The 24,082-nt window shown below is 36.3% G+C and overlaps 1 protein-coding gene across 1 annotated transcript in view; it reads left to right on the top strand.

The window, feature by feature from the left end:
• Positions 1-24,082, top strand: part of YME1L (ATP-dependent zinc metalloprotease YME1L) — a 131,310-nt gene that overhangs the window by 5,360 nt on the left and 101,868 nt on the right. Inside the window, exons 2-5 of the mRNA XM_067128858.1 lie at positions 5,576-5,719; positions 9,113-9,266; positions 17,221-17,379; positions 17,719-17,883. Coding sequence (XP_066984959.1) covers positions 5,576-5,719; positions 9,113-9,266; positions 17,221-17,379; positions 17,719-17,883 — 622 coding nt within the window. The remainder of the gene's footprint in view (positions 1-5,575; positions 5,720-9,112; positions 9,267-17,220; positions 17,380-17,718; positions 17,884-24,082) is intronic.

Genomic DNA, 24,082 nt, shown 5'->3' with positions numbered 1-24,082 from the left:
AACTTAACCTAACCTAGGGTTCCAGGGCCTCTCCTAGCTGGGGAGGGGGGCTTTGACCCCTGAACCCCTCACTTAACCTAATGTAGGGTGCCAGAAGCTTAACTAGCCTTGGGGGTTTGCCTTCCTGTAACCCCCCCCCCTTTCCCAAACCTAACTTAAAGTACTGTAAATTAAGATAAGAGGGCTGTGATCTAATCCAACCACACCTAACCTACTGTAACTTTGGGTGTCAGGTCCTCGCGTGGACCACCAGTAACAGTGTAGGTTACCAGGTCCCTCTTTACTGATTTCGTAATGTCACTTTTAAAACCTTCTATAAACCTCGCCTCGATCACAATCAGAATTTGCTAGGACATGTATTTCACTCTTTTTGTATTTTCCCCCACAAAAAAATCCTGGTTTCCCCTCTGTGGTCTCTGGAAAGATATCTGGAAGGTGTCAGTGTCTAAAACTAGGCCTGGCCAAAATAATTTGCAACACTAAAACACAGGAAAATCGTATATTCAACTCCAGAGTACAATTATGGTTCACAGTAAAAATGTACCAAACCACAAAACTTTCCATAGACCTTACTTTAATCAGAATTAAAACTGGCAGAAGTAGGCTATATGGTAAGGTTAGATTACCTCCATGTAGGCCCATTTCACTTGGCTAATAAATTCCAGTTCCCACTGTGATCTCCCAGAATTAGAATTGTAGGATATAAGTGGTTACAGTGTCTGTAAATTACTCATTTGTCCCTGAAATGAATATCAGAATTGTCAAAAATAATTACAAGGGACAAGAGTTACATAACTGCACCTAATGAAGAATGACTACAAAAAGAATGCTTGACTTCCAAAATCCCACCTAGCTGGTGACACTTAAAACAAAAGAACCACTTTGGTTCAGCATTATCCATGTACCCACACGCCCTGGTGAAAATAACAGAAGACGTAGGTAACAGAAATTCTGTGGTAGATATCAGTAAATTTGAAATAGATTTGAGCATGAGTTTTGTATGAAGCTTGTTAAGGAGAGATGTTCATAACATAAAAACTCCAACATTGATTATTGCCAACTTTTTTAGGCTGATATAAGATATATCACTTGATATCCCTTCATCACTTCTTACACACTACTGGAGAAACTTTTGAAAATTAGGAGTTGAAAAGCACCTAGATACTCTAGCATAAGAATTGTTCCTTTGGAAATACAAACCATTACCTTGAAGGAGTATTCTCAGTCCAAGCTGGAGTATGTTGAGTGGTGGTCTATTGGATTCATAAGTGAAAATAGTAGAAAACTTGAACAATAATTGTAGGCTTTGTATAAATGATGGGTGGATGACCTTTCATAATTCACATGGTAATCAGTTGCCTGCTGGTGACCTCTAGCCTTTAATTAATTAGTTGATGAATGGAAGTGACAAATTTCCAGTTCTCTTAAAACCTGTTAAGAACACCTCTTCTAAATTTCCTCTTAAAAGGAGGTGTATTGAAGCAAATTCAGGTTTTATCTTGGTCAGAGAATTTGACTCTTTAAGCTCACATATTTAGATCAAATATTTTTTTCTTTACCAAAGGCAGTCTTGAAAAACACTTACGTTACCCCAAAAACCAAAGGGAAATCTCACAGACCTGCAGTTCTATGGTGGAACAAAACAGTGTTCTCAGAGTGGTTACTAGAAAATGCCATAGAACATAAAAAATGATGGCTCCTCTCTAAGTAGAATATGTAAGCTTGCTATTGCCAAATGGTAAATGTATTATATAAAATCTAAGAGAGAGTCATGACTGTTGTACATTAATGGGATCAGTTTTTTTAAAAATCTATCTTCTCTACTCTCACGGCATGATTATCCCACCACATACGGCAAGGTTTCTTTAAGTAATGTCAGACCACTAGACTTCTGAAAGCCTGTGATACTCCCTGGCAATATGGCTTAATCCAACAACTATACAAAATGGGTATTCACAATTCAGGAGGGTGATTACATTCATTGATTCTCTCTATCAGATAAATCCATTGAAGTGAGAGTTGGAAACAATCTCTATGTCTCTATACCTTTTATTCAGGAGGAGGAGGTTCCACAGGGAAGTATCGTTGACAGTACTGTATTGTAAATGGAGTTTCATTCCGTGTAAAGAGCTCTCTTTTTGTTGATGACTGAAAAATACTTCAATACTGTAGTTATGGTGTTACATCAGCTTGTAAATACTAGCAGTGAATGGTATGATAAGCATGGTTTTAAATTTCCAATATCCAAGACCATATGGGTCGCCTGTTGTAGATGTACTGAAATAGTATCCACTTTGGCATGGAAAGGTAATATCTTACCTTATGAAAAGTAATTGAAATTTTTGGGCATGATATTTGACTCTGTCAGTGGCCTAGTCACATTGATGACCTGAAATTGAAGGTTAAGAAATCTTGAAATATTTTAAAATTTGTTTCTATGGGAATACAAACCATCACCTTTTACTGTATATAGGGGTATTCCTTGGTATGAGCAGGTCTTGGAAACTTGGTAACAAGGTAGTTGGTGGTTAAGGGATTGAGTTGGGAAACACATCTCCACCTACTGTCACCAAATACTTTTTCTTCTGCTGCAGTTGAGTGAGGACATCTTGCTGTGCTCCAGCTGATGACTAAGTTGGAACTTTTTTTTGTTTTTGTTTTGAGTTTTGTCTTTTACATGAAAAAGTGTCATTCAGAGAAGTGAAGGGCATTTACAGATCTATGTAGTGAACCTTCATGCCCTCTGTTTAAGTGATCCCCACTGTTTACTACTTCGTTGTAGGGGATAATTTGCTATTGTTTTGGAAGGTTTCAGTAGAGAAGACAGGCTAGAAGAATTACCCAACTACTTCTTTCACACCACCAAACACCTTCCTACTCCTCCCCTGAGCACAGCACTCTCTTGGCTGAGAAGTGGTAGGCAGGGGAGGTCGGAGGATCAGTACCTTATTATTTTGACTGCTACCAACTGCTGTTGCTGCAACCACTGGGTGCTCAATGCCGTTGAGCTTCCTGTAGCAATCTCCCTTCCTGTGGAAGTTGTCCCAGTGTCATTGACCACAACTACAACTGTAGAGGAGAGTAAGACATGTGCTAAGGCCAAGGAAAGGAAACACAGGCACTTTCTGTCCTCCTCCTCCTCCTCCTCCTCCTCCATCTTTCAACTCTTCTCTCCCCTCCTCTTTACCTACCATGATCTAGAAGATGAGGCCTTGAAGACCTCTCGTAAGAAAATCTTTAGGGATCTGCACTACTCATTTGATGGTCAGATGAGATTGTGGCTCTCTTTCATCCTGGGTGGTTAAATAAGTGTAATCCTTCGGGCCAGCCCTAGGAGAGCTGTTAATCAGCTCAGTGGTCTGGTATAACTAAGCTATACTTACTTTTATACCTCAGCAACAAATGGTGATTCATTTCTACTGAGTGATATCAGCTGCTTTGGCTTGTATCTATCCTCACTGTCACAGTGAAGTTGAATCAGAGCCATAGTTTCTACCTTCTCCCTTCTTCCTGTTGTGAGTTCTTCTCCCATGTCCTTAACTTCATTTTCTGCTCTGGGCTAAGGATGGCTACAAGGGAGTTGGTTGGTAGTCTCCTCAAGACCAAACCCCAGGAGAAGTGCTAGGTGTAGTCACAGTTGGTTGTGGATGTCAATCCACATACCTGCTAATTCAGTTATTGATTCATGAGGAGGAATGATAAGCAGGAAGGAATGAGGAGGGAATGCTGTTTTGCTGTCTTCCTTCTAACATCTGGGTCTTCCCCTAAATCCTTTTCAGTCATCTGTCCCCATCTACAGACCACCACACGGGAAATGAGTAGGAATCTCCTCCGAGTTTTCTTCCAGAATTCTCTAGTTTTTCCCTTTTCTTTGTGAAGACCACTGGTTTTGCTGTCACTGGGACTAAGCTGTGGGATGAGTGTTCAGTTTAGGTATGGTTCCTTGTGCATTTCTGTTTGTAAGATTCCCTTCTGGAAGGTTACGCTTGGGACATTTGGTTCACCTTTGATTTCTGTTATGGGTCCAGACCACATGCATGGTAGTGATCAGCACACCGATTAACTATTAGTACACTTCCTTTGGATGCTTTATTTATTAAGAAAGGAGTATTCTGGGCCCAAGGCCGTGCCTGTAGATTTTTTTAAATCACTGGGTTACAGTCTTTGGCTATTTTTGAAAATAGTTACCATTCTTAGGATAACCCCTGATGCTTACCCTTAAATGTGCATTATCTGTGCCATACGCTGTATCTTTGTGGCTGGTGTTACATGTATTATCTGTACATACCCAGTGCCCTGCTGTCACACAGTATTGGGTGAGCCTGGTTTACAAGCTTGTCAGCTGCAGTGCTTATGGAGGATGGCTTTTTGGACAATTGTTCAGATAGCTCGCAATCTTTTCTAGCATCTTTAGTTTATGGTTCTACACATAATACCACTAATTTCAAGCATTGGTGTCCATGATCCTGAGAGCAGTCCGGGTTGGGTTGATGTGTTGGTTCGCCTTCTCTGGGGTGGGGGACTTCTCAGTATGCAAGAGATGGGTTGGGATCTGAAGATACTTCACCTTCAGAGCCATGCAGGCAGAGTTAGAAGGCCAACCATTGGCTCTCATGGTGTTCTATTGCAAAAGCAACTTAACGTACTCACTATCAGATAGGCTAGATCTGATTGGCTGCTAAGCAGAATGGTAGCATATTTACTTAGTGTAGCATTCTGTAAAGTTCATTCATGAGGTGAGGCAGTTGTGACTTCTGTGATTGCTGCTTCCTTGTGGTGTGTTGGATCAGTTCAGCAGTTTGGTCTGCAGATAAGGAAGTTCCCTGCTGTCCAACAGCAAGCAAGCTGCTTTTCTGCCCATGATATACCGGAGGAAGTTCTACATGCCAGAAGATGCATAGAAACTTTGTCCTGAGAAGATATGTTCTTATATTTTCATTTGTTTCCCAACAAGTTTTGGCTGCAAGTAGTTTTGACTTGTGGAGTGGATCAGTCTTAGGAACATAACTCTTCATGCTTTCTGGATATTAAAACTGCAGTCAAGCCTTCATGGGTGGCATGCCTTCTTCATCCAGTGTTGGGAGAGGCTTCCACTAGGAAGAGCCTGGAGCTTTCCCAGCCCAGTTACCAATTTTCAACAACCAATTTAGCTCATGGAGAAGAGTGCCATACATAAAAGGCTCTGGTTAGAGTTCTTAGGTAAAATACAAATTGCTTTAAAAATTTGTGATTATGTTGTAATCATACCTCAGCCATTCTACAGTCTCTTATGCCAAATAAAAAAGCCACCAATTAACCTTGGTGTTATCATGCTTCAACAACCAATTCTTATATAAAAGGCCCAGGTTTGTGTAATATGAAAAATGCAAATTACTTTTAAAATTCAATACTTTTGTGTGCTTGGATGGCCTGTAGTACAATTTTCTTTCATTTGGTTCATTTATGCAGAAGGATAGGCCCCTTTGAATATTCATGCCTGACTTTTATACTCACAGTTTGTTTTAGTACTGTCTTTTGTCTTAAGTGATGACTGGCTCCAGATATTACAGTAATTTTAACATCATTGTTTTTTCAGGCTGTCTTACCATTGTCATGTATTATATCTCAGTATTCAAACTTCAGAGGTCACCGCCACAGATCGAAATGTTCTCAGTCAGAACGATTAACTGCGAGGGATGATGATCCCTCAAATGTTTTGTGTTCAGAAAGTTTAGCTGAGGTAAGTTATTTTGATTTCTTTGCTGTAAGTACCTTTTTAATTTTAATGTTTGAATGAATAAAATAATAAATATTTTTTTAAATATTGAGAAGGGAAGAGATCCACATCTTGCTCTGACAGTTCTGGAGTCAAGCATTCACAAGTTGGCAGCCCTGCACCAGTCACAGGGATCCCACTGAAAAGTGTTGAAGGAAGATGTTGATTGTTCATGGATTCTTTGTTGTCATATGAATATTTGTGAGTTTTTCCAAATAAAATTTGTATTAAAATTTGATTTACATTGTTGACAACAGTCCATAGTTCTGTCCAAACTACAGTACAATTATTAGTATATATATACTTCCAAAGATGCAGTGACTGAAGGGGCTTCATAAAAACTGAAGTTGGCTTTGAGAGGCCATGGACATAAAAGATTGAGAAATTTTGGGTGTTAGATGACTGTTATCGTAAAGTATGTTTGACCTTGAACTGTTTTTCAAGGTCACATTCCAAAGTCCAAACTGTATTTTTCCTGACTTCGGTGAAGTCTTAATGGTTTCAACTAATTTTTTTTTTTTTACATCTTGACATATTTTTCATGGTTACAAGTAAATTCAAAAGCAGACTTTAGCATATTTTTGTCTAGAGTTTAGAGGTCTCAAGTCTTTAGAATCCTTGCCAGTGAGTATAATAGTACAGTACTTAAGATTTGTGGTTGAAACTCCAGCTTTTGAAGATTGAGGTATTTTGCCTCTTTGTCAGTTTGTGTTAAATCCTTTGCATATTATCTCCTCCAGAACCCTGGTATTCTTGCAGTAACCCAAATTAATCTTTATTATTATTTCAAAGCAAAATGCACCTTTTTTTTTTTTACCTGTGACTTACACAACTTATGAAAATCTAATGATGAAAAAAAAAAATCAATAAAAAAGTGTGGGAGGCTGTATGGTAGCACTATGTAATGAGTACAGTAAGACTTGTGGACCATGTGAAAGTTGGCCGAGAGAGGTTGTGGCAGTATCACCAGCTCAGAGTCCAACACAGATCATTTCTCCTATTCAGTCTCATTATCATAACCACCAGTTAGTTTTATGAAATATAAGCAGTCATGTTTCATTGCTTACTGTCAATACGACAGTGTCTGACGAGATCTAACCCAACCGAGTGCTTATTGTCAATATGACAGTGTCTGATAAGAGATCTAACCCAACCAAGTGCTTACTGAGAAACCCCACATCAAAGCAAGAAAACTTGAAGGTGTACAATTGAACAGGAAAATTGTCAGTCAGCTTGAAGCCAGGAAAAATTAATGTTATTCCTTGGCACTCATTCTGCTGCATCTGTGATACTAAAGGGTAAGATGAAGATACAGGAAAGTATCAAATGTTAAGTTTCTGTGAAGTCACAATGATGCAGGAACATCAAGGGCCCATCTACAAAATTAATTTCTGATAATTTGCTTAGAAAGACAAATAAAGAAAAATGTACCTTATAGCCTGTTTACTGTGTAAGTGAATGCTAGAAGCATTTTTGATATGCTAAAAGAATGTGCTAGGAAAGAATGCATGAAATGTTTATTGTAGGCTGTGAATAGTTCAGTCAGTTCTAAAAGAAGACATGCCTGTCTACTTATTGTTCCAATACAAGAATATGGATGACTTTGGCACATTGTGGTTTTTAAACTGCTATATTTCACTGTTATGTGAATGCTATTTAGAAAAAGACATTCCTTATAAAATGTAAATGATTTTGGGTAATGCATGTGGACATCCACCTTATCTGAATGACCTTCAACCAAACAACTTCTGTTCTCTAGCCAGGGACCAAGGAGCACTGGAATTTTTATTAGAGCATTTCAGAAAAAAGTATATTTTAACTATATTTTGTCTTATATAGGAAATATAGAAGCAGCATGAGAAGCGAGTGACATAGAAGCTTATGAATGGCTTGTGGAAGCAGTGTTTTAAGTGCTAAGTTAGCACATTTTTGAGCTTTGATGAAGCAGGAGTTGTGGACCTAATTAAAGAATGAATTGATAAGGTATCAAAATCTCTTCATCTAGAAATGGATGTTTGAAAGTAGATAAGAATTATAACACAAAATGAAAGAACTGAGTAATTAAGATCTGGTTACAATAAAAGAAACCAGAGTTTGTGTTAAAGAACAAAAGAAAGAAGAGAAGAAGCAGAATCACTATGAAGGGTTTAGCAGAATTTTTCTCCAAACATGCTTGAGTCTCTGGAATGCTGGAAAGCATGGGCCTCCAGTGCAGAGATATGCCAAGGATTCCAGTTGCAAATAAAAGAAGCCGTGCACTATGCAGGCAGACAAAGCTGAGTTCATTCTTTAAGGTGGTGACTCCCTCCCCTCTCCCCAGCAGAGGTATGAAATCTTGTTGAAATGTCTTCATTGATGAAGGAAATCACAAACAGCTCTGATTCATCTTAATGTAATCTTTTTCACATTTTTTTATACTGTATTGCATACATTGTATGATAAAATGACATGCAACTGTCACTATTTACGGTACAACTTTTCTTTTCCTATAAATTAATTACATGTGTGTTTTAAGTAAACATTTTCTCTCTTATAACCCTTTTACTTGCACATGCATTCTGTATATAAGCATGCTAATGTACATAAGAAAGTTTGAATTATACCTAGAAAGTAATACAGTACAGTACTTTGAAATAACTCATAGTAAACGAAGTAGTGTATTACTGTATTGGGCTAATAAAAGAAAGATCAGAATTATATGACAACACAAAAACTAGAAAAAAATTGGACAGATTATTGCCAATTAATAATTTGTACATAATTACAAACTGGAAATTATATTCTTTAATCAAAGGAATAGCAAGGTACAGTAAAAAGTAAATGTACAGAAGAGCTTATATCAAAAGCCTGAAATGTTTTATTTGTCAAGTGTATAGATTCTTTCCTTGCATCAGTGTACAGTACAGTATACTACAAAGTGAACAAATTCATAAGCGTTAGAATTGCAGTTCATAACTGATAGGTAATAGAAATGATAAAAGAGAAAGTCTGAGTTAGTACATGGTGAACTCCACTTTAATGATAGAGGATAGTAAAAATAAATGAGAATTAAGATTTGTATAAAGACTTCAAGTTCAGCTGACTGAAAATATAGTGATGGTATCAACTTGATGGTACAAGTTAAGAAAGTCAGGACTTTGTTGTGCTTGGTAGGTTTCCTGGCTGAGCTAGGCTTTCATCTTACATCCACTCAGCAACATTAGAAAAATACCTAGAGCCCTGTGTCCATCGTCCCCAAATATATGCTGCAATAATAGATCCTGTATATTTTAAGTGTTGAGTGGTAAGGTCTGTTTTCTTAAATTTCCACTTTACTAAGTTATAAACTTCATTCTTTTGTTATTTTACATTTTGCAGACAGTGGAGAAACTCAGAGAAAGTGATTTAAAAGAAATTCGTCACTTTTTAACTCCTCAAACAGTGAAACACATAGCTCTGTATGGTCCCGAGCTCTTATTTTCACAGCTATCTTCAGTACAGTATCAGCCTTCACCTTTTTCGTTTTTAAAAGGTAAGCAACATTTAGTTCCTGTTGTTTGCTCCTTATGTAGAAAGTTGCCTCTGGCTTTTTACATGCCATAAAGAAAAAAGGTAGTGGAGCCACTATTGATTTTTACAGTTTTATAATGGGCTAGCCTATGATGTAGTTATTAACCATAGCACTGTTTTGCCTTGATTACACCTAACAAAGTTATTAATAATAACAAAATTTTACTGTAATAGTAGTACAGCATAGTAAATTTTCATTAAAATTGATAAAAAGAATTAGTACAAGGGAGAACCTATGATAAAATCATAAGAAAAAACACTATTTTTGCATTTTATCTTTCAGTGAAGTGCACTGATAATGACAAGATGAATAAAAAAGTCTTAAAGTATATTTTTATTGAAGAGTAATTGAAGATATTTAGTCCAAAGGAAAGGGATTGAAAGCTGCTCTTGTATGTTTCCCATGCTGAGGGCCCCATTTTCTCTACATTTCTTTTGTCTCATTGTTTGAACAGGGCCTATGAGATTTTTTTGTAAATTGACAACTGTTTATAAGCTGTTTTTGAGTCAGTACATAGGTGTTTGTACTTTTCATGTATTACGTACGTTCTATGATTGTTATTTGAAATATATTTAGCTGAAACTGCAGTACCAAGTTTATAATTATTTTATGTTAAAGTATGGCTTCTTTCATTTGATTTCTTTATTTCAACCTGTTTTCCTTTAATAGTAGTGTGTTCCTTATAAGCAAGACTGCAAAATGTGTCTGGATCTTCACAAGATACAGATTGGTCACATATGAGCAAATTGGATAACTTCAGCAGTTTTACTCTTTAGGAAAAAAGATGTAGGCATTTGGTGGTATTAGGGTGGGGAGAAATTTTCATTTCAACTGAAACATGGTTAAAAAGTTTCTCTCATTTATGATAATATTGTAAGCTTTCATTTTGAAAATAAGTATATTACTATTTGCCAATTTTGAAATTATTAGTGATACTAACACTAATCCTGACTTATGTGCTGATGCAACATGCAGCTAATGTGGCATTTGAATATGAAAAGCACATATCATTTGGATGCAATTCATCTCTACAGAATCCAAATTGTATGTAATGGTTAAAAAATATGCCTAATCAGATATAACCTATAGTTTTCTTTTTGACATAATAATTGGACTTTGAAACTAGCCAGTGTCATGACTTGATTTAACTGTATTTGTTTCATGTGATAATTTTTAGGCTCATTGATGTCTCATTGTGTAATGACATATAAGATAAAACATTCTGTAGTTTGTGCATCTCAGTACCTTCCATAAATTTAGTTATAAACAGTCAGTGAATGTTTAAAAGCATATCTTTGTGTCATTTTCAATCCAGTGATATTGTTAATATTCAGGTATGTACAGAAAATTATCTACTTTGGTATAAAGTTGGTGCAACCAGTCAAATAACTGATGGTGATTATGTAAGGTTTTTAAGATATACCATAAACAACAAAAGTACAGAAGAACACAACAAATTTGAGTCTATATAGGTCCACATGACAGGTGGAATTGACATGTTATGCAGTAAATTGCCTGCTAGTTGGTAAAAAATGAATGAACCCCAGCAGTGAAAAGATACAGTTATCCCAGAACCCAAGGGAAGGCATAATTTTCAAGGGATTTCATTCATAATGTGAAGTGCTATACTGTATATAGTTGGAACTCTGCAAAACAAGTGATATATGCAAATTTAGTAATCACGAGGCCTGGTCGATTCTTAATGCCCGTGTAAGGCCTTTACTTGTCGTCTGATAGCATAATAATTGATCCACAAAAATTACATTGTTGAATTGTGTGGAGAAAAAAAGAATAACAGAGCACAAGGAAAGAAAAAAAATGACCTATCTTGTAACATCTGTTGTGAGTCAAAAAACTCAGAAGATTGCTGTGTTTTAGCTTCAAATCCAGGTGACCAATATGTAACCATGTAACAGTGGAGAGTTGTAGAGCAACTAATATTTGAAAAGTATAGTTATGTTAGTAATCACAAACATAACCAGTGCAAACTTAGAAAACATACGTATGTGACAGCATAAATATAAACACAGACAAAGCAAATTGTGTTATCAATAATTATCCTTAAAAGGACTGCTGCAGTTATTAATTTTCATCCAAAAAAATATTTCAAAGTCTTAGTTGGGGACAAGAACTGATCCTAGAACTTCAGAGGATAACATTTGCAAAGTTTCAGATGTTGACCTGAAATGTCTGCCAATTGTAAATTCTTACTTTTCCATGTAGAGATATTGGCATAAGTGGATCTTAGTATTGATCAGAAATATCTTCACAAAGATTATTAAATCAAAGCAGACTTTCAACCCTTTGAGTTGCTGATGACGACTAGTTGTCATTGAAAGATATTTTTAATATATTCGCCATAAATTGTAAAAAAGTGTCATAATATGGCACGTATGGATTTGTTGTGGAGACTGGTATGTATTCTGATTGATGCAAAAGTTTTTGAAAACGTGACAGAAACTGTTATTCTGCTTGGCAAACTGCACTACTGAGGTATTTGTTATATATTTTTTTTAATATACTTCATGTTATTATAAGTGGCTGAAATTTTAATGAACTGCATATCATTGGAAAGGCAATTAATCATACTTTTACAGTGTGCAAACAGAATTGAATATCTCTTTTCTCCCATTAATTGTTATTTTTTTTAAATAAAAATGTTTTCAATATGGCTAGCTTTTACTCGTAATATTGATTTAAAAAACCAGTATTACAAGTAAAAGCTAGCCATGATGAAAAAATTTTAATATTGAATATACTGATGAAAGTTCAACTAATACATATTTAGCTTTAAAATGACACCACATCCATTGACATAGCATGAGGTATAGTGTTACATAGAGCAATCAGAGAAAATTATTTCTAAGCATTTTTACTCAGGAAGCAAAAGGTGCATTCTGGTGCAGACAGATTTTGAACCTCTAGATCCTCAAAGGTTAATAAACTGACAGCTCAGATAATGCTTCAGTAAATATGGTACTTACCAGATGCATCCAGATGGAACACCTCTACTCGACTGACATTTTCCTGTCCAATCCTATGGGTGCTCTTGAGTTGGTCACTTGGTGTCTGTTGTCTGTCTTTGCTTTGAAAAGTATGTGTGGATATTTTTTGTAGTGTGTTAAAGTTTTTACTTCAATCTTAATATAGTAATTACATAATTTAATGCAGTGCACTGTGAGAGTTTTGCATTAAGTAAAATATTTATGTTGAGACATTTTGCAGTAGTGTAAGGACTTGGAAAATTCCCTTTTGATGGCTTTTGTTGATTTTGGGATGACATACATTGTCCAATGACCATTGTTATGGAAAGTTGTACATCATTATGGCTCTTGTATCAAGTATGTAAAGTTAATTGAAATTATCCATGAACTAGGTGGATGCAAAGTTAATTTTGATGGTGTTTTATGTAATATGTATAAACAGTGGGGTGCTGCAAGGGAATGTTTATTCACCTTTGTTGTTTGCTCATCTCAGAATTTATAATGAAAATAGTGGTTGGAGATGGAATAGAAGGTTTAGATTAAGGTAATGATAGAAAGTTGGCAGACATGGAGTATGCAGATGATGCTGTTTTAAACAGCCAAACACCACAAGATTTACAGAGCTAGATTAACAGAATGCATCACATATCTATGAAAAGAATCAAAGAAAATCAGACATAAAAAAAGACTGAATGAAGCAGATTAAAAATGGGCAAGCTGGATAAGCACTGGAAATAAAATAGACTGAAATTGCATATGGGCTTGTAAACGTTGGGACTTTTGACATTGGGGAAAGGATAGGTTCCGTATAGTTACCCTTTTAAACTCCATCTAGTGGATCTCTTAGTAACTCCAGCATTTCATTTAGCTTCTGGTATCCAGCAACGGAATTACCTAGAAATAAGTGCTGAATGGACTTTTTCACCGGGTACGGGCCTCTCCAGAAATAGATTTTCCTTTGTCAAAATCCTTTTTATTATAAATAAATCTATTTTGATGTTTATTGCTATACTGACATGAATCATGGTATGGCAATGAACATACAGTACAATAAGTGTAAAAGACTGTCAGTTTGAAAATAAGCTTTAAGAAGAATAATATGAGTCAGACAACAGGATAGAGCAAAATATAATATCAGAAGGGAAACTAGAAGTTTCATCCTTGTCAATTAGAGAATGCCCTGTTGAAGTCTTACAGGTCTGACATAGAATGTTTATACTGTATTCTAAGTTGAAACTGTGATGAGTTGGAGGTCTCTCGAACCAGGAGAGAGAGTTTCTTTTCCATGATTTCAAGTCTAAGTGTTTGTCAGTACTCTTTCTGTCTTTCTCGTTATTTCTTCCGCCTCTTACAGAATTTATTAGCATTCTCCCATCTTGATGTTTAGCCGCTTTAACTTGCTCTTTACTGTCTGAATCATGAAGAATGTATACCATTGCTGGGATTGGAGTTTAAACTTTGACATCAAGAATGTATACGATTGCTGGGATTGGAGTTGGTACTGGTTTTGTCATCAAGAATGAATACCATTGCTGGGATTAAAGTTGATTTTCAAAGCCAGTATTGAGAACTGAGATGGTCTTATCAACCTCCCAATAATGTTTGGACCTGAAAGATGTCAGTATACCAGTCATATTGATACCTCAAGAGGCAGGATTTCTTTAGGAATTGGTCCACAGATTTCAGGGTTGGGCTGATCTTTTGAGTCAAGACTCAAGGTTTTCTGCTTGGCTTGCCAACCAAAATCATTAAAGTGGGGATGATTGTATTTATGTAATGCTTAGTCCCATCAAATGGGTTTGTCCTATGCTTAAGCCCCCTAATTATGCAGGCACCATCCCTTCAGGGTGGAGTAGGGAGTGGATATTTGGGGGTTAGCTCTTAGTGATGTCATTAGTTGAAGAATGAGCTCCAAAAAGGCTAGTCTTTTGCAGGTTATCAGCCAGTCCATTTAGTTCACTTTTTATTATTTATATGGATAGTAACCAAATCCCCCTTCCCCCGACTATTTGACAACCTTGTGTTACAAGTGATCATACCTGGCAATAATTTGACTATGATAATTGTTATCTCTTCAAAGGAAACACTTGAACACCAGGGTGGAAGTAATACTGGTGGAAATTGAATACACTACTGCTAAAAAAGGTACTTTGGTGTGACAGTTTACACTTAACTTACAAATTTGGTAAATATAAAGAATGTGGACCAGTAGGAAGAATTCAGGGGTCAAAGGGACTGGTAAAAATGTTCTGAGTGCCTTTGTTACATTTTTCAGTAAATTACTTGCTAAGAAAGCTAGAGAAACAATAACTAGTAAAAAGGATACAAATACTATTTCCTTTTCAGTCTTAAGTTGCAATAATGTAATCAATGAATGATTTGACCATGTTCCCAGGTTCTTAATGAACTATTGCCAGTAGCTTGTACAGAAGTGCAACCCAATCCAATGTGTTACATAGCATACTACAAAACTAAATGTAACAGGTGAAAATGCCTACTATACCTTGAAAGATATAGATTTTGGTAACATACAAAAGGAAAATATTAAGAAATATGGAAAGTCTTGAAGGCCAGTGATGGCCTACAAGCTGATGATGTTATCTGTCTGAAGCTACACACTTCCTTCAGTCCAATGGGAGAGTAACGTATTCAGAAGAATTATGAGATTTCTCTGATAAGGAATTTTAGATCTTTGCCCTCAGAATGGGTACAAAGTGAAGAAACTCAGTGGACAAAATAATGTTGCTGGATTACTTTATCTTTTTCATGTGAATATGTGCTGGAATTCATCGATATTAGACATTAGAGTTTTAAAGTACGAATATAAAAATTAAGCAATGTTTCAATTGCTTTGAGTATGGCAATTTTGCCAGTAGATGAGAGATCAGGGTGAGATGGTACAAATATTCAGTGGAAACAGATAGCAACAGTCACAAGTGCTCAAATTACATTATTTTTCCTTTATGAAAGGGACTACCCACTATTTTTCCTTTATGAAATGGACTACCCACATCGATCTCAGAGGCAAAATCAACAGGCCAATACACGAAAGACCAGTGATATAGAAAAGATGGATTCTCTCAAGAGTCTGTAGAAAAATGAGCCTCAAACTCAAAAGCATCTCAGAAAGTACACCAAAGTTCATCAGGTGACCAAGATGGTCTTTTGAGCTTTCCAGAGGGTAACAAGGGCATGTCCACTACCTCCCAAAGCTAATAATAGTTCAGTAACAAAAAATGTTTATGTTATCCTTTATGGAGACTACTCTCAGTAAAAAAAAAAGTCATAAATGAAATAACCCTTCTAAAAGAGCACCAATAAATCTAAATAAAGCAAGCCATTTTTTATCATTAACATTTCAATTAGATGGTTGGAAACATAACATTAGTACTTCAATATCCAGATAAAGTCCACAGTGAATCTTTAATAATCTAGAGGAAAAATTAACAGAACATCCCAGTCAAATGGTAAGTTTGGGAGATCAAACTCTTGCCGCCATGAATGACAAAAATTTTGTAGTGGCACTTGCAAGGTCTTGGGTCTCGTTCTGAGCAATGTAAGGTACACACAATTACAATGCTTGTGTTACATCCTTGCAAGAAATGAAGTTAGGCAACAACTTCTGTTGGACTGCCTTTGCATACTTTCACTTAACACTGCCCATTAGTGAAAATAAGTAAAGGTGGACTATTATAGTTATAAAAAGTTTTTGCAGCATAACCCAGTCATAGCATTCATGCTCAATACTTAGTTACAGGCTACAAATGTTGTGGTAATTTCTAAAAATAAGTTCAAAATCTACTCAAAATATCTGGCTCCAAAAGATGATTCCTTCCTATATCAGTTGCAAAATTTATTTGATCAACTTTCACCTTTTCTCTTGTTAGGAGACCTCAGTGCCTGTAACACTATAGGGTGAAACTGTCACAGATAGAAGAGGCATGACTGTCGAAAACTTCATTGATTTCCATGATGAAATGATGGTTCCTAGACCATTATTACTGTATGTAGCATTTAAAACATCATCTGGTATTGGTCTGAATATTTGCTGTCCATATGTTACCATTGACTCTATATGGTCAGTAAATGACCATCTCCTTGGTAGTTTTCATTTTCAGTTCATCTGAAATCAGCAACCAACTGTCCTAAATTGTCCACTCCAAAGTGGAAGACAAAAGAATTTTATTGGATAAAGTTGGCTCCAGGTGTTAAAATAGATCCTTTCAGAACCATATTGTAACATCCAAATCCTGGAATGACAAAATTATGAACAGTGCTAATAATGCAATACCTAACAGGACAAACCAGGGAGGCCAGTGGTTCCTTGTTGGGATAGGAAATGCAAGGGTTAGAGGAGAAAGACCATGAACTACTAAAGAAGATAAAGAAATTGTGACTCTAAAATGCTTTTTACTCTGATAAACCACTTAATATTTTTGAGGATCAGGATGGGAAAGATTTTATTTTTGATTGTCAAATTTTGTTAATTGATTGATGATAAATTTCCTGCTTATTTGCTCAAGTAACTTATAAATAAATTTGAATCTAATTAGTCTTGTACTATCTGTAAATATAATTACAGTGATAAGTCTGATTTCTTGATTAAGTTTTTTAATATATAAAATTTATTATTGTGGTATACTTTTATATATATCTTATATATATCTGTCAATAGAAATACAGATGTATTTATATTTATGGAATTTCTTTAACTATCATAACTATTATTATGGTTATACTATTATTATGTTTATACATTATGTACTCTGAAAACAAAATACAATGATGACATGGTATTGGTAATTAGTTATGTATTTGATAATTTAATTATAGTAATGTGCAGTATATATATATTTATATTAATTACTTTTTGATATTCTTTTGTCTGAAAGTATGTTATTATCTTATTAGAAATTTTGTCTAAATTGTAGGAAAAAGAGGGTGGTGTGAGTCGCACGTATCTTGTAATACATTTCTGGAAAATAAGCAAAATGGTGAAAGCTTCTCAAATATGCTGAGAGAACCAGAGATCAGACCTCTGTTCAGGATTACTCAAAACCTTCTGAGGTCACAACATTGCCTTAGCACAAGTAAGTTTTTTTTTTTTACTTATTTGCATACAGTATTCATACAGTAATTGTTATCTCATATTATTGAATCATTACCATAGGAAGTTGTCATATGTCATTAGATTCCGAAGATTGTTTATTTCATAGTATTATACTTTGTTTGAACTATATCCCTCAGTTACTTAGGAATTTGTTTTATGATTACTTTTATTTAGTAACTTTATTGCAGGAAATGAAGAAGTTCCATGTTGGGATGCTTCTTATTGTTAGACTAAGCTGATCTAGTGACAGTTTAAGTTCTTGTTGTTTTGAGAAGCTCACGGAATTGAACAAGAGTTCCAATATAGTTTCACTTTCCAGATTTTATTCCTCATCGTGGCTTTAAAACAAAACAGTCTTTAGAACGTGATGCTTTGAGACAAGCAACTGTAGCCAACAGGTTGAAGGATGGGTTAAAATCAAAACAGAGGACGATATCGAGTAGAACTCTACAACAGGAAACTGAAAACAATCCAAAGTTGAAAAGTGAGTTTAAAGTTATTGTTATATACTTCAGTTTTGTCATTATATGTATCACTTGGGATGACTCTTACCTACTGTTAAAGTTAGCTTACATCTGTGTGCCATTAGGAGCGATTGGCATTCAAAATAAACAGGCACATTGTGTGGTTAACCCAGATGGCCTGTCTATAATCACTTGTTTCCCACTAGCTGGTGTTGGTGTAATGTTTACATTTTTGGCAGAATTCTTACTGCTGTGCATGTAGTCATATGATATGAATTGGCTGTACTAATTTTGATTAAATATTGCTAATTTTTTCTTGTACAGTATTGAGGTTGTTTTCTGTTTTGCATTATGTCATTTACAGCATGCAAAGATAAACCATTAGGTTCTGTAGGAAAAATTTTGTGTAAACCGAAGGTATTCAGTTGGGCATGATTGTGACAGTGGGTTACCAGGAATGGTAATGAATGTGATTTTCTTCTCATTGTGAAGAAGGTAAGGAGTGTTTGTTGAGAAAATAAATTATTTTATAAAGTATTGGAAAATGCAAGAGGCTTATAGATTGCATAGACAATTAGGTCTCACTGTAAGTCTACTCTGTCTATTCTGTCTTCTTCCAGTGTTGCTTCTCTCACTCCAGCTCTGTCTTCTAATGCTTCCTTTGTGGTTCAGGAGAAACATAAGTAAATTGGCTGAAGATATCGTTTTACTTTTTTTTGGCCGTTAGGCACTTGGTCAATTATGATATAGGTAAGGACAACGTTTTTCCCTGTAGCGATCGACGTTTTTCTGTTCCCCCACCTCCTGAAGAAGAAAGGCATTGTAGCTGTTGTCTGTTTGTAGCCTGCCCTCTGGACTTCCCCGTGGCAAAATTTCTTCCCCCTCTGCCAGGGAACCAAGGCATGTCTTGGGACAGATGTGTGTGCCCTTTGCCACCTCTGACTCTCAACAGCCTGCTGTCTCAAAATCAACTTGTTCGCCAAAATGTTTATTCACTTAAGTGTATGTTACAACCGACTTGTGTTATCATCATCTGGTGAAAGTAACAGTGATATGTGTGACACTGTTGAGTTTTCTAGGGTCTGTAGGCATAGTATTCCAGTTACTTAGGTAGTTTCTGAACTGTGCATTAGTACCTAGTTGTTCTGTCTTTTACTCATCCTGTATGATCATGTATTCCTTCTGCATCTGACATTAATCTTCCGTCTCATACCCATTCCCTGTCCCCAATTGTCTTGCATTTCTGATCTTTTGACAGTTGTACCAATTTGTATTAGTGGCCCTTCTTCTTCCATTGCTTATTGTGTTGTTTGACAGCTCCAGCTTATGCCTCAGCAGGTTTGTCTCTTGAGTCAAAGCTTTTGTCTCTTTTTGGATTTGTTGAAGTGCAAGGTGGGTGATTTGTCTGCTGTGGTGACGTCATGTGAGAACCCTCTGCCTTCTCCCATCAGACCTTTGCCCTCCCCACCATTGTCTTATCATCAAGGAAGTCACCTGCTCTCTCTTGGCTGTTTGCCACTTACATGCCTTTTCCTGTGATATCTTTGCTGGTGGTACTGGCATGTTACTCTCAGGCAACTTCCACCTCATTGTCTCAGTCTGCATATTTGCTGGTTTCTGCCACCCTGGTTCTTCCTTTAGACTGGACAGATTTCAACCCTGATTTGGAGGATTCTCCATCATTTTTTTAGTGCTTGATAGACTGTTCTACTTTGCTTTACCCTCACCGTTTTACCAAGGATGATCTTGTTGATCAGCTCTCTTTCGCCAGCTACCCCAGCTCTTGTTCAGGCATGTAAGTAGCTGAAGTTATCTGATTTAGTTTAAAAAAAAGAGAACAGTTGTTCTCATAATTATCTTATATGGTGCCTACAGCTCTGTGGTCTGTAGCTGTATTTGATGCATCTTATCTTTATCTCCTTAATCCAAGTGTATAAGGCCATCATTGAAGATGTCTCTAATCAGTAGAGTAGGGATTTCATAGCTGTCTTTGAAGTCTTCCTTCAACCATCCTGTCTCTGCACTTGCAGTTGATCCTGCATCAAAGTTCTGCGTGGATTATCAGCCCAAACAGTCCTTGAGTTCTTCTGCTTCCAGTAAGCCCTTTTGAGGTGATCAAAGCTCGTTTCAAGGAAAAGAATTGCTAAGGCAACTGTAAATGAAGTTTTGAGCCCTGAAAGTCCAGTATGAGGCTGTTTACAGAGTTTTTAGATTGTCTGCCAAAGCTTAGGGTGGTGAAGGTTCTCAAGGAGGGATACATTGTACTTTTTGTTGCACCTCCATCCCTGTCAGCATCCCCGATTTCCTTCCCTGTGTACATTCTTAATGCAGAGAAGTTCCATGTTTTGCAAGAGGATATCAGATAGTTGTTACATAAGAAGGCAATTGAGTCAGTTTTAGACAGTTCAGGGGGTTTACTATCACCTTTTTCCTCTTTCCTCTTTCCAAGGCCTCAGACGACTAGAAACCAGTATTGTTCATTTGTCTGAATACCGTTTCATGGAACCAACCAGTTCATTTTTGGTAGCCATATGGAAGGGCAACAGGGTGATTTTTATTGATACAGTATGCAGGACCATTACTTCCACATCCTGATCTGTCCTCGGTTGGGAAGCATCTATGCTTTGTCTTTGAAGGGAAGGTCTTGTAATTTAAGCTCTCTGTTTGCTTGAGCATGGTGCCACAAGTATTTACCAATCTTGTGGCACCATAAGCAGGATGAAATCATCTGCTAGGAATCCGAGTTTTCTTATTCTCAGATGACTGGTTAGTTCTTGCCAACTTGTTTTAGGCAGTGTTGAGGTGAAGGATTGTCTTTTGTGTCTAGCCTTGGTGCTGAGTATTCTGATCTATGTCAACAAGTCTGTGCTTCTTCCGACACAGTCAGTTGTTTACCTGGGGATGAAGGTCAAATCCTTGCTTTTCGGGCTTTTCTGACAGAGAGATAGGTGGACAATTTTCTATCAATACTAAAAAAATTTCAACCCTTAGAAAGCTTCCAGCCAGGAAGTGGCTGTCTTGAAGAGATTGTCACATGGCCTGTCTAAGAATAAGAGATTCAGTTTTGCCCTAAGAACTCTTGGGACAGGTCTCCTCTGAACTGAACTCCAGTGGTAACTCTTTCAGGGATTTTGGGTTCTCTTCTTTGGTGGGGAGATTTTTCAAGGCTGCTGGTGGGTTTGCCTCTAGACCTCAAGAGCCCAGACCTCAAATTACCCTCAAGTTCATTAGAGCCAGATTGTGGTGCAGAGCACTAGAGGTGGTGCATATAAAAAAGAAAACGTGGTTTAATTTCTGAATGGAATACCACTGAAGATTCAGTTGGTAAAAATCAGTGTTTCAAGGCTTTACTGGTGATAACAAAGTTACATTTTCTACGGAATGCTAGTCATTGTTTGATATTTTTTGTGAGGTATTCCCAGATAAAGTTTTTGACTTAAGAGCAAGCATTCAAGGTTTAGAATAAAGAGTTTTGAACTGGTTGATGGAAATGGTTTTACTTTACTCCATGCTTTGAGAGGTATCATACTGAAATGAATTACTAATAAGAGTCAAATAAGCAATTTAGTTCACCATTCTGTTATAATAAAACATAACATTATACAATATACTCTATAAGTAATAAAAATAACAAACTATGATGTATCAAAATACAAATATGAAAGGGAGAAAATTGGTCAGTTATATGATTAGCAGAATACTGATCTTGTCACTAGTGATCCAGCTGCTCCCTCCTGTATGCCATGGTTCTCCAGTGATGACGATGATGAAGACATTGGTACTACAATACTTACAATAGTGAAATTAATGATGATATCAGGGTATGACAATAACAGTGGTACTATATAGTCCCTATGATAATGAAATGAGGATGATTGATGGCATAGGCAGTGTGAAGGTGTTCGGGGTGCTGAATAATAATATGTACAACAAATTAAATTTATCTCCATAAATTATATAATAATGGAAAAAATGTAGAAATATGTTGGATCCCCTGCGCATGTAGGGATCAAAGGAAATGAAGAAGGACATCCAACTCAAGATCAAAGCCTGGATGGGTATCATAAATAAATGGCAATATATATGGGAGAAGAACACCTGAAAGAAATAAAACCAGAGAGAGGATAATGAGCAGCCCCATGGTGACTGATGCAGAGTAATAATACAATGTGAATCAAAGTATGATGAATGTCTACTTTTGGAAATAGGTCAGTGAAAGGCTGTCAGGATCTTTCATTTTCAATCTCCAATTATGATGTTCTTGAAGGACATTTAATTTTAAAAATAAATAAATAATCTTGAAAATCCTTTTAACATTTGAATTTTACAAAAAGAAAATTTTTAAATTTTGTTTTAATTTATATTCTGAATTTTAATATACGGTTTTAGTATGTATGTAAGGAAGTCTGAGTAAATGTATTTATTGTATGAGAGCATGTGCCTATGTGCAGTTTTTAATTTCATTTTAATTCATTCATCTTAGTATTGGATGCTCATAGACCTAGTATTTTAATCAAATCCTTAAGTGAGCTAGTGCTCAGTGGTCAGTTAAACTACTTTAATAATAATAATAATCGGGGTGCTGACTTTTAATGAAATGTTGGAAGGGACATCCTCAGAGCCTGGATGAGGCAGAGGACACCTCAGAGAAGAGGATGGTGACTGATATACAACATTAGATTTGAGGATCATCTTTAGTATTTTTCTTCTTATCCTAGAAGAAAATTAGTTGTGAAGACAAAGTGATAGTGCCAGATATTAAAGGGGCACTTTATTTGAACTTTTGCAACCTTTATTTTATAGTATTTGAAGCCCATAAAACACTATTTGAACGTTGCAACCATATATTTTGAGCACTTCCTTCTGGTCCAACGTTCAAATAGTGTTTTATGGGCCTTTTTATCTTCATATTATACTGTGGTATTACAGTAAAAGACTTTCATTTTGAATTATGTTAAATGCTTCATTCGTCTTTCCAAGTGTTAATTTTGGTGGCTCATCTTGACATTCTGATTCTTCTTCCTCATTAGATGCAGACTACCTTATTAGCTCTTATAACTCTTTGTTCACCAACTTGGCATCCTCTTCAAGATGATCAACTACTTTATTGACAGTTAATCAATCATGTCTCCAATTTCATTGCCACCAACTTGTCTTGCCAATGTGGCAATCCTCTGGTCCTTGCTGTAAATACCCAAGAAGCTTTTGAAATCATTCACATCTTCACCCACAAATTTTATGTAAGTGACTTACCCAGTAATTACATAGCTATTAGTTTTCCACGTACAGCAGTCTAAATTCAAATTTCGCTGGTAGCGCTTCGATTGCTCAGTGTAGGTGCACAGTACCGCCCCCTAACGGCAATGCTGGGAACGACTTAGCTAACCACCTCATTCTGTTTTCTGCCATACTTGACTAAACATCGAGTTCTTACAGCATCTTATTCTTATTTTCTGATTATACCACCATATATCGGCAGTATTACACAACCACTGGAACACGTATTTCATAGCCTTCGAGCAGAGATCTTTAAGGATGAGTCTTGTCTTTTTTTATTATTACCTTGATTTAGATTGATCAACAAGCTGGTAATAGTTTGGTCTTGAAAGTAATTCTTGAATGTTACACCGTTCCTTTATGCCAAAACTTTTACATTTTTGTTTTGCTTACTGGGCTTAGGCTACGTGCAAGTTGCCGGTAATAATTGTCTTTAAAGTAATTCTTGAATGTTACACCATTCCATTAGGCCCAAAACTTTTGCATTTATGATTTATTTACCGGACATAGACTGCGCCCAGCCACTGGTGCTGGTAAGTGATTGCCTTAAAAGTAATTATGTTAGGCCAAACTTTTGCTTTTAGGATTTGTTTACTGGCCATTGGCTATTCGCAAGCTGCCAGTAAATAATTACCTTTAAAGTAATTCTTGAATGTTACGCTGTTCCTTTAGGCCAAACATTTGCAAATTATTTTTTGTTTATTGGGCCTAGGCATCTTGCAAGCCTCTGGTAAATTATTTTAAAGTAATTCTTAAATGTTAGGCCAAAATATTTGTTGTTTGTTTTGTTTACTGTGCCTGGGCTACTCATCACACTTTCCTCTGCAGGGAACTGAAAAGTTTAGTGGCTGTAACACAGTAAGGAGAGATTGGTGCAAATGTTTGGTTGCTGTGAGCCTTAAGAGGAAATATTCTCGACAGCTGAGTATTGGCTACCGGTTC

Source organism: Macrobrachium rosenbergii, chromosome 27, assembly GCF_040412425.1.
Source record: "Macrobrachium rosenbergii isolate ZJJX-2024 chromosome 27, ASM4041242v1, whole genome shotgun sequence".
Taxonomy (NCBI): domain Eukaryota; kingdom Metazoa; phylum Arthropoda; class Malacostraca; order Decapoda; family Palaemonidae; genus Macrobrachium; species Macrobrachium rosenbergii.
Note: the sequence above shows the minus strand (reverse complement) of the source record. Positions and strands in the feature narration are given on the sequence as shown.